The sequence below is a fragment of the Helicoverpa zea genome, chromosome 3 (genome assembly GCF_022581195.2).
Source record: "Helicoverpa zea isolate HzStark_Cry1AcR chromosome 3, ilHelZeax1.1, whole genome shotgun sequence".
Lineage (NCBI taxonomy): Eukaryota > Metazoa > Arthropoda > Insecta > Lepidoptera > Noctuidae > Helicoverpa > Helicoverpa zea.
Window position 1 is genome coordinate 6,822,349 of NC_061454.1, and position 12,045 is coordinate 6,834,393.

The following is a 12,045-nucleotide window of genomic DNA, read 5'->3' on the forward strand; positions in this document are numbered from 1 at the left end:
CTTTGACTTTTACTTTTGATGAAGAAACTGGCTGTAAATATGCAAAATAAATCAGACTGACGATCTTTGTTTTCTTTTCATTGTAGACAGATATATACGAATTTATAAACCCATATCATTGATCTGTATTCAACGATGTCCCACTGAGTCGATTTTCTTTTTCCTTTTTCATTTGCCATTTTTGTTACTTACCTACTTTGTTTTTGAATACGCTTTGATGTTCCTGGCTAGTGACTACTGACTCCATATCCATATCCTGGGTATCATCGCTTAAAAACTGACAGGTGCTAGATGCATTGATGCGGTGGTGGAACACCAGCCATCCAACTGTCACTATTGTCACACTGTTCTGTCGGTGTTTGCTTGCTGTCGTTGTAACGTGGTAGCCTATAATTACATACGTACTTCTACCTACGAAGAATCTACCGGTAAGTGATTCACTAGAAAATAAATTATTCAATAGATTTATCATAAGACTAACTATTACCACTCTGTCATTGCATTCATGAAATTCTAGAATGTTGATGAGGTCTTCGTATGAAATGATACCACAAGTTACACTTACCATATGGTAGTAGTCGATTAATGCTTATTAATTTATACTATACATTTAAAATGAGTCAATGGTATAATATATAATAAAATGATTTAATTAAAAAAATTTGGTCATTGTATTTGAGACCTTTTCAACATAATACTTTCTTTTGTCTATACGTAACTAGAGCACGTAAGTACGTACATATATATGTTGCAGTGATACTTAACTGCATGATGCAACTTTAACTTGTAATTTTAAAATAAGAAAATAAATCAAAATGAAACCTTTTAGAATTGGAAAAAGACATAAGATAGGCACAGATTATGAATATAAATGCCTCAAATTAATATATTTAAATAAAAAGATATTAGCTATGTTAAAAAAAATTAAACCAGTTAGGTTATATCATAAGAATCCTACTATTTTTATCAAGACACAATATGTTGAAGATGTAGTGTCTAGTATCTAAAACACTGTGTATGTGCACAGCAATTACCATATGGTATCAGTAAGGATTATAAATCCTAGGTTCCTTTCACCATGATATTGATTCTAGTGCATTAAAATCTACTGAGCAAAGCAAGACTTTACAATTGTTAAGGAAATGCTGTTCCTGATAAACAAAACCAAACAAAAAGATAAAAAATCTTGATAACACTTTTACACAATTACATATTAAACAAATAAGTGCTTGAAAAGAACAGCTCAATTGCTTAATTAATAGTTATTATTGTATCACATGATTTTTAGAAAAATAAAACTGGGTTTTTAAGTAAGAAGTCAAGTCTATTTTTAAAAGAAGATGTAGTTTTCCACATCTCAGAAACTGTTCTGAATAAATTAAGTATAGTATTACTCCTGAAAAAATAACAACACTACTATAATATCTTTATCATCTAGCTCTTAAACAGCTGAGCCAATTTAGGCGCAGTATCTTTATTTAGGCTCAGAATTTCTAAAGTTCATACAATTTAATTTTATTAATTGATATGATTATTATTTATTAACATTATTAAATAGAAAGGTCCCGGCTGTCATGTAACATCCTTGGCAGTCATCACGGGTAGACAGAAGCCAGTAAATCTGACACCAGTCTAGCCTAAAAGGGGTACTGGGTTGCCCGGGTAACAGGGTTGAGGATGTCACATAGGCAGTCGCTCCTTGTAAAACACTGGTACTCAGCTGCATCCGGTAGACTGGAAGCCAACCCTAACCCAAGTTGGGAAAAGGCTCGTGAGATAATGATGAAATTTAAACAAAAAGTTCTGCCAAGCTTGTTTAAATAAATACTTAACCAAATGAAGTAAAAGTGTAATAAAATAATAATAATCCTAAAAGTAATATTCTATACTTTATAACATAACATCTAAAACTACTATAAAAACATATTGTTAGTAATATTAACATTCTTTTTCTATTTACATTTCAGGTGAACTCAAAAATGGATACCTCAATGACTGGCAACCAGATAAGAAAAGCCTTTATTGATTTCTTCATCAGTAAGGGCCATAAGTATGTTCATTCTTCTTCGACAATACCTTTGGACGATCCGACGCTGTTGTTTACTAATGCAGGGATGAACCAATTTAAACCTATATTTTTAGGTTCAGTTGATCCTAATTCTGATATGGCTCAGTATGTGCGAGTTGTTAACACTCAGAAATGCATAAGAGCTGGAGGTAAACACAATGATCTAGACGACGTAGGCAAAGATGTTTACCACCATACATTTTTTGAAATGATGGGTAACTGGTCTTTTGGTGATTATTTTAAAAAAGAAATCTGTGCATGGGCCTGGGAACTTCTAACTGAGGTTTATAAATTACCCGGCGATCGGCTCTATGTCACTTATTTTGGAGGAGACTCTTCTTCGGGACTTGAACCAGACCTAGAATGTAAAGAAATATGGCTAAAATTAGGTGTTCCTGAAAGTCACATTTTGCCTGGGAGCATGAAAGATAACTTTTGGGAAATGGGCGAAACAGGTCCATGCGGCCCTTGCTCGGAATTGCATTATGATCGTATTGGAGGACGTGATGCCGCTCATCTCGTTAATATGGATGACCCAGATGTATTGGAAATCTGGAATTTGGTGTTCATTCAATTTAACAGAGAAACAGATGGGTCATTAAAACTTCTGCCCAAAAAACATATTGACTGTGGTTTGGGTCTCGAAAGACTCGTGTCAGTGATACAAAATAAGAGGGCGAATTATGACACCGATTTCTTTATGCCAATATTTAAAGCAATTGAACTAGGCACGGGTGCAAGACCTTATTCTGGAAAAGTTGGATCTGATGATGTTGATGGGATTGATATGGCATACCGCGTTTTGGCTGATCATGCTAGAACATTAACCATTGCTTTATCTGATGGAGGTGTTCCAGATAACACTGGTAGAGGTTACGTTCTCCGAAGGATATTAAGAAGAGCTGTACGTTATGCATCCGAAAAACTTAATGCTAAACCTGGCTTCTTTGGCTCATTGGTTCATACTGTTGTTGAGTTGTTAGGAGACATTTTCCCGGAAATTACTAAAGATCCTTTGTCGCTCATTCAACTTATAAATGAAGAGGAAATTCAATTCTTAAAAACACTATCACGCGGAAGAAATTTACTCAACAGAACAATTGAAAAACTAAATGGTAAAGTTATACCTGGAGATGTTGCCTGGCGTCTATATGATACATATGGTTTTCCAGTTGATCTAACACAATTAATGTGTGAAGAAAACGGACTTACGATAGACATGGATGCTTATGAAAAATCTAAAAAGGAATCACAACTTATATCGCAAGGAAAAGTTGCAGGTCAAGAAGATTTATTAGCTCTAGATGTACATGCCATAAGTCATTTGCAGGAAGTCGGTATCCCTACAACAGATGATTCTCCTAAGTATAATTATGTGGCATCATCAACGGAGAAAGAAACCGTTTACACCTTCTCTCCTTGTACTGGAACTATCGTAGCTTTGCGAAAAGATAAACAATTCGTAAACGAAGTCTCTTCCGGTCAAGAATGTGGAGTTATACTTGACAGAACAAATTTTTATGCTGAGCAAGGTGGACAAATTTATGATGAGGGGTATATGGTAAAGGTTGATGATGACAGTGTTGAATTCATGGTGAAAAACGTGCAAGTTAAAGGAGGATATGTATTACATGCTGGAAAACTGGAAGGCTCGCTCAAAATTGGGGATAAGTTATCGTTACACATTGATACTGAAAGACGGAGACTAGTTATGAATAACCACACAGGAACTCATGTTCTAAACAATGTGCTCAGAAAAGTTCTCGGAAATGATTCTGATCAACGCGGTTCACTTGTTATGCCAGACAGACTTAGGTTTGATTTCACCAACAAGGGTCCGATGTCTATCAAACAAATAAAAGAAACTGAAGATCAGATCAAAGACATCATAAATAAAAATAAACCTGTTTACGCTAAACATACTAGCCTGAACGACGCTAAAAAAATTAAAGGTTTGAGAGCTATGTTTGATGAGCAATACCCAGATCCAGTCCGTGTTGTATCTGTTGGTGTTCCAGTTGAGGAATTGGAGAAAAATCCAGAAGGCCCAGCTGCTTATGAAACGTCTGTGGAATTTTGTGGGGGGTCTCATTTACATCAAACAGGACACATTGGAGATTATGTTATTGTGAGTGAAGAAGGTATTGCAAAAGGAATTCGAAGGATTGTTGCTTTGACTGGCCCAGAGGCCATGAAAGCTATAAGTAAATCTAGCATCCTAGAAAATGAGGCAAACAATATTGCCAATTTCATTAAAGATCAGAATGACATCGTAAATCAGAAGGAAATACTCAGAAAAATTGTCGATCTTACAAACGACATATCTCAAGCTCAGATATCTTATTGGAAAAAAGAAGAACTAAGAACCATGCTTAAAAACCTGAAGAAACAACTTGATGATAAAGAGAGAGCTGCAAAAGCAGTGACAATTACCCAGGTTGCAGAAAAAGCAAAAGAAATATGTGAAGAAAAGAAAGGAAGCCAAGTGATTGTTTCAGAGTTGAAAGCATTTGGTAATACTAAAGCTTTAGATGGTGCCTTAAAACAAGTAAAGACACTATCTCCAACCACAGCAGCAATGTTCTTTTCTGTGGATGATGAAACAAAGAAGATATTTTGTCTTGCTGCAGTGCCTAAAAATGCTATTGAAAAGGGTTTATTGGCTTCTGAATGGATTCAGTCTGTTGTGCCAGTTATTGGTGGGAAGGGAGGTGGCAAACCGGAATCTGGTCAGGCATCAGGAAGTAACTACACCAGTCTGAATGAAGCACTAAGAGTTGCTGAGGAGTTTGCTAATTTAAAACTGAGTTAAAAATTTGCTTTTAAATTATTATTACTCATCTCTAACACATTCTTGTTGCTTAATAAAACACTATTTATTATTATAATAATAAATAAACTTTAATAATTTCATTCGTCTTTTACTTAAAAAAAAAATACGCGGTATCCGGTAACGACCATACGTATACGAATCTCCCTGAAAAAATCTATTATATAGTAGTATATAGGGAAAGTAAGAATAAACCCTTGAAGAACAATAACAATATCCGCCAAAAGAGGTCATCATCATCCTTTTTATTATCATCCCACTGTTTGGCACAGGTCTCTCTTCTCCCACAGAGAAGAATCACCACACTTGCCCAATGCGGTTTGATGATTTCAGAAATTATAATCCAGGTTTCATCAAGATGTTTTCTTTCACATTTATAGTTCGGCCATTCAGAGAATGCGTTCCTGACACGTCGCGATTGAACTGACGACGTAATAACATTCATTGATTATTGATATAATAATGTTGTTTTAATGCTCCTCAATTGTTAAAACGGTAAACAACCAGCAAAAATATTTTTATCGTAACTGCAACGCCATTGCAAAGTTACGTCGTCAGTTCAATCGCGACGTGTCAGGAACGCATTCTCTGAATGGCCGAACTATAATCAGTCAATGGTGGCCAAGATATACTTGAAAAAAAAAAAACGGTTGTCTGTAAAGTGTGCGTTCGCGCAGCGGAATGTTGTTGAATTTAAAGATTTTAATTATGCAGATAATTAGTGTAAGACGTCCTATAATTGTGTATGGTAAATAAAAATTTGTGTATGCAGCCATTGTGGAGAAATTCACCAAAAACAGATTCCGCTGGGCGAACGTTGTCCTGGCGGAACTTTTTTTAATCCATAGACTTTAGAAGAAAAGAGATGTGTCCGAAAATTAGTGTGTATTTGTGTATAATTGATTATGTATGAATGAAATCAGTGCATGCATAAACTTCGGAGAAATTCAAGTTTCCGCTACGCGAACGTTTGGCCATTAGCTAGTTTTCATATAAAGCGTGTGAGGTACGCTTCGCTACACCACCCACAACATGGGATTGAAGACCGCTCGCGCCGAACGCGTTATATTTACGTTCGTGCTATCTCGCTCGCGCGCGCATCTGTCTCGTTTCTTTTAGGTACTCACAGAGTCTTATCAGAGCGTTCTTATTGGACAATCGCGCGACGCTCTCGCTTGAGCGTTAACACTACTTCGGCCCCTGTTATTTTAGACTTAAGCTCGTTCTGTATTTACAAAATATACGATATACTATACTCTTCTACTTTACACCATCATTGCTGTTTTATTTATCAACTTTACCTGCATTGCTGCTACATTTTGGTGACCCCGAGAGAAAAATGATGGAACACAAGCAAGAAGTTAGTGAGCCTACAGAACTCGCTGTCGTCTCCGTGCAGTCGCGTCTCCTTCCCTTCTGGCGTGAATATCCTCGCATGTGGTTCATTCAATTCGAAGCCGTCGTCGAGCCGCAGAAGACCAGTGACGAAAACAAATATCGTTACGTCCTGGGCCAACTACAACCGACCGACCTTCAACATGTCACAGACATCGTGATCAAGCCGCCAGAAACTAAGAAGTACGAGGCCATCAAACAACGCCTTCTCTCCGTGTACGAGCAGTCCGAGGTGAAAAACTTTAACACCTCATCAGCGGATTGGAACTTGGCAACCAAAAACCGTCTCAGTTGCTACGACGTATGCGCGAACTCGGCGGCAACATGATCACCGAAGATGGCATCAAGATTGAGTGGATGAACCACCTTCCGCCGCAAATGCGAGTTGTGCTGTCTGTGAACACAGATTCATCACTCGATATGCTCGCGGCAATGGCAGACAAGATGATGGAATATTCCGAGTCGGCAAATATCGCAGCTGTCTCTTCATCTCAACCAGATTCTGCGGCAGTAAACCAGCAAATCATGTCCGCGCAGATACAAGTTCTCTCAAAACAACTCGAGAATCTGACACTCGAGATCTCCGAACTTCGTAGCCGTGGAAGACCAAACCATCGCCGTTATCAGCGTTCCCGCTCAAGATCAAAGTCCACTGCAAGGCATCAACACGATCCCAATCGAGTATGTTACTACCACTACCGATTTGGAGATCAGGCAAGACGCTGCGTGTCACCGTGCGCTAGGCGAAATCAAAAGAAGTCGGAAAACTAGAAGAGGCACCGACCGTGGCGGACGTCGGTGTAACTACGACAAGTAACCGCCTATGTGTCTTCGATCGCAACACGAATCACCGTTTCCTCGTTGACACCGGTGCGGATATCTCCGTCCTAGCCGCCACCCCAATACATAAGAAGAAATGTTCGCCAACATCATACAAACTATACGCCGCGAACAGTTCACCAATCAATACCTACGGCGAGAAAGATCTACAAATCGACCTAGGCCTCAGAAGACGATTTCGCTGGTCATTTGTAGTCGCAGATGTCAAAACATCGATACTCGGAGCTGACTTCCTTCGCCACTTCAAACTCCTCGTCGACTTGCATCAAAAGAAGCTAATCGACAAGGTGACACAACTATCGATAAACGCCGTAGAAATCTCGTCGATGCAACAAGCCGTTTACGTACTTAGCAACAAGCAGACATATCAAGACATACTCAAGCAATATCCAGATCTACTGCGACCTATGTCCTTGAAAACGCCCGCTAAACACAACGTCGTGCATCACATCGAGACTACGGGACAACCTGTCTTCGCCCGTGCTCGCCCCCTGCCGCCCGACAAATACAAAGCGGCTAAGGACGAATTCGAACGCATGATGGAAATGGGCATATGTCAACCTTCCAAGAGCCCGTGGGCCAGCCCACTCCATGTGGTAAAGAAGAAAGATGGCAGTCTACGAGTGTGCGGCGACTACAGACGTCTAAATTCAGTCACGCTACCAGATAAATACCCGATTCCGCGCATACAAGACTTCACCTATCAACTACACAATAAGAAGATCTTTTCAAAACTCGACATGAAAATGGCCTACTACAAAATACCAATAAACAAAGAAGACGCTCAGAAAACGGCAATCATCACACCCTTCGGGTTGTTTGAATTCACCTGCATGCCGTTTGGCCTACGTAACGCTAGTCAAACTTTCCAAAGATTCATGCACGAGGTTCTGCGCGGCATCGAGGGATGTTTTTCATACATCGACGATATCTTGTTGTACTCAGATAACGAACAAGAACACAAGGAATTACTGCATCGAGTTCTTGACCGCTTGAACAAATACGGCGTATCACTCAACGTAAACAAATGTGAATTTGCACAGGCGAAAATCAATTTTCTCGGCTATGAAGTAACAGCGGACGGCATAAAACCAACCGAAGAACGGATAAAAGTCATATCCAGTTATCCTCAACCGAAAACTATCATCGAGCTTCGTCGTTTCCTGGGCATGCTGAACTTCTACAGAGATTGTTTACCAAATCAAGCCGACATGCAAAGTGAACTCAACAAATATCTGCACAATGGGAAAAAGAATGACAAAACGCCTATCACGTGGACGCCGGCCGCCGAACAAGCATTTCAAAAATGCCGCCAAAGCATACTGGAATGTGCAACACTATCGCACCCTATCGCCGGCACCCCACTCTGCATCATGACGGACGCTTCTGACCACGGCATTGGAGCGGTGCTACAACAACGTGACAACGCAGCCTGGAAACCGCTAGCATTCTTTTCCAAAACATTGAGTGCTACGCAATCACGATACAGCACGTATGATCGCGAACTACTAGCGATCTACGCGGCTGTGAAACATTTTCGAAGACTCATCGAAGGCTGTGACGTCACCGTCTACACTGATCACAAACCGCTGTCCTATGCGCTCTCAAGGCCGCAAAGTAGCAGCGACACTCAGCGACGTGAGCGACAACTCCACTTTATCAGTCAATTCGTCAAGAACATCGTGTACGTAAAGGGAGAAGAAAACTCAGTCGCTGACGCCTTATCTCGTATTGACGAAATACAATGCCCGTCAAACATCGACTACGACAAGTTATCACGTGATCAAGATCAAGACGATGAGCTGAAACAATTGAAGCTGCAGCCGAATTTAAAATTCATCTCAGTTACTTTGCCTGGCACGCAACGACCAATCACGTGCGAGATGTCAACGTCCACGCTTCGCCCATACTTACCACCGGCACATCGTTTTGCTGCATTCAAAGCGCAACATGATCTCTGCCACTCTGGTATCAAGGCGACTAGGAAGCAAGTGACATCGAAGTTCTTCTGGTCATCCATGAACAAAGACGTAACAACGTGGACAAGAAACTGCGTCGGCTGTCAGCGAGCAAAAGTACATCGTCACGTCGTCACGCCGCTAGGAAGTTTCCCGCCATCTCAACGCTTCGAACACATACATATCGATATAGTCGGCCCACTTCGACTATCTTACGATTATCGATATTGTGTTACGATCATGGACAGATGTACAAAGTGGCCAGAAGCTGTACCAGTGCGCGAAATAACAGCTGAGATCGTCGCAAAAGCGCTGTATGAAAACTGGATTGCGAGATTCGGCTGCCCACTACGTATATCAACCGATCAAGGCAGGCAGTTTGAATCGTCGTTGTTCAGCGCGCTAATGAAGAAACTCGGCATTACACGCATACGTACAACTGCATACCATCCGCAGTCAAACGGTCAAATAGAGCGCTGGCATCGTACGCTAAAAGCTGCGTTAATGGCTAGAGGCGCAACTACCAACTGGAGTGACGAACTTCCCACCGTACTACTTGGCCTCCGAACAGCGCTGCGTGAAGACAACAACCTAAGTCCCGCGCTAATGACCTACGGTTCTACGCTACGTGTGCCATCGGATTTCTTCGCGCCGACTACTACAATTAACATGTCGGACGAAGATTACGTACGCTGCCTCACACAAACGATGACGTCACTCTCACCTTCGTGCACTACCGCGAGAACATCAGCCAGTCCCTTCATACATAAGGACCTCGGTACGTGCACACACGTCTTTGTGAGGAACGATACCGTTCGAGCGCCGCTGACACCACCCTACGATGGACCGTATCCTGTGCTACAGAGACACGAAAAATTCTTCAAGATACAGCTACCGAATCGAGAGACAGTTGTATCGCTGGATAGACTGAAACCGGCATACATCTGCAACGAAATTGATTCGCCAAACACTACGTGTCCTACGAGTACACCGAGCATCGTGGATCCTGTACCTTCACAGCAACCCTACGTCACCAGGACCGGCAGAGTATGCAAGCCAAACGTACGCTTCGCTAAGGGGGGGGTACTGTGAGGTACGCTTCGCTACACCACCCACAACATGGGATTGAAGACCGCTCGCGCCGAACGCGTTATATTTACGTTCGTGCTATCTCGCTCGCGCGCGCATCTGTCTCGTTTCTTTTAGGTACTCACAGAGTCTTATCAGAGCGTTCTTATTGGACAATCGCGCGACGCTCTCGCTTGAGCGTTAACACTACTTCGGCCCCTGTTATTTTAGACTTAAGCTCGTTCTGTATTTACAAAATATACGATATACTATACTCTTCTACTTTACACCATCATTGCTGTTTTATTTATCAACTTTACCTGCATTGCTGCTACAAGCGCTTACATAGAGAGCTGTAGATTTTTACAAACGTTGTTTTGAATTTGTTTATATTTGTTTAAAAAACAGATTTAGAAAAAGTCGTAGGGTTTAAAAGATAAAAATATAAACGTAAAATACACTTATTAGGTCTTAGTTCTTAAAGTATGCAGTTTGGGGTCTAGATTTTCACGTTTACACAAACCTTGTAAGTGTCTCCAACATGTTGCCAAGTATCAATGATGTTCCGTTAGTAATTAAAAAGTTATAGGATATTTTACCATGAATAGATCACTGTTTACAAAGCAGTCGAATATCACGACGTTCTAAAGGAATTGCATGGTAAAATGTATGCCAATAATTAGTTTAATCATTCAACTATTCACTTGCAAAATTTCATGTCATTAAATTCAGTAATTAAAGAAAGACAATTATAATACTGACGGAGCATCGAAACCCTACATAATCCGACCAAGTTCGGATAGCTACAAAAAAGCGGCCGTGACATATGTCTAAGCAACGTTCTTAACTTGGTAGGTTAGTATTTATTAATATGGTACAGTTGCGTACACAAGCGTTAGGAAAAAATAAAACAATTGTATTTCTTGATTGAAAAATATTTTTTTAATAATAATGCCACTATCTACGATAAAAATAAATCTTCAATTAACAAGTACTTCTCTATTTAAATATCCGTGTACAAAAATATTTTTATTATTATTACTTACATAAATTACTTAACTACGTGATTAAAAATAACGTTAATAAACGTTACGTATTTTAACTAAAATGTCGTAGATAGTGGCGTTATTATTAAAAAAATATTTTTCATTCAAGAAATGCAATTGTTTTATTTTTGCCTAAAGCTTGTGTACGCAACTGTACCATATTAATAAATATACTAACCTTCCAAGTTAAGAACGTTTCTTAGACATATGGCACGGCCGCTTTTTTGTAGCTATCCGAACTTGGTCGGATTATGTAGGTTTTCGATGCTCCGTCAGTATTATAATTGTCTTTCTTTAATTACTGAATTTAATGACATGAAATTTTGCAAGTGAATAGTTGAATGATTAAACTAATTATTGGCATACATTTTACCATGCAATTCCTTTAGAACGTCGTGATATTCGACTGCTTTGTAAACAGTGATCTATTCATGGTAAAATATCCTATAACTTTTTAATTACTAACGGAACATCATTGATACTTGGCAACATGTTGGAGACACTTACAAGGTTTGTGTAAACGTGAAAATCTAGACCCCAAACTGCATACTTTAAGAACTAAGACCTAATAAGTGTATTTTACGTTTATATTTTTATCTTTTAAACCCTACGACTTTTTCTAAATCTGTTTTTTAAACAAATATAAACAAATTCAAAACAACGTATGTAAAAATCTACAGGGGCCCGATTCTCTTAATTTTACTTAAGCAACATACGATTCACGTTCGACTCGATTCGACTGAGATCCAATCCCGACTCGATTACGATTGAAGCGTATGTGGCATTCCGCTATTTTTTCTTTGAAATAAACGTTTTTATCCTTTTCTGTCATTCAATAAT

General features: G+C 39.6%; 1 protein-coding gene and 1 pseudogene across 1 annotated transcript; both read left to right on the plus strand.

The window, feature by feature from the left end:
* The first annotated feature begins 165 nt into the window (after positions 1–165).
* Positions 166–4,981, plus strand: LOC124646135 (alanine--tRNA ligase, cytoplasmic). Its single transcript, XM_047186214.1, has 2 exons — positions 166–428; positions 1,968–4,981. Exon 2 carries the CDS (start codon positions 1,980–1,982, stop codon positions 4,878–4,880), a length of 2,901 nt encoding a protein of 966 aa, XP_047042170.1. The 5' UTR covers positions 166–428; positions 1,968–1,979; the 3' UTR covers positions 4,881–4,981.
* A 1,089-nt stretch (positions 4,982–6,070) lies between these two features.
* LOC124646130 lies at positions 6,071–7,064 on the plus strand (annotated as a pseudogene).
* Positions 7,065–12,045: the final 4,981 nt, after the last annotated feature.

Coding starts and splice junctions, on each gene's coding strand:
- LOC124646135 (XM_047186214.1), top strand. CDS start 1,980: ATGGATACCTCAATGACTGGCAACCAGATAAGAAAAGCCTTTATTGAT.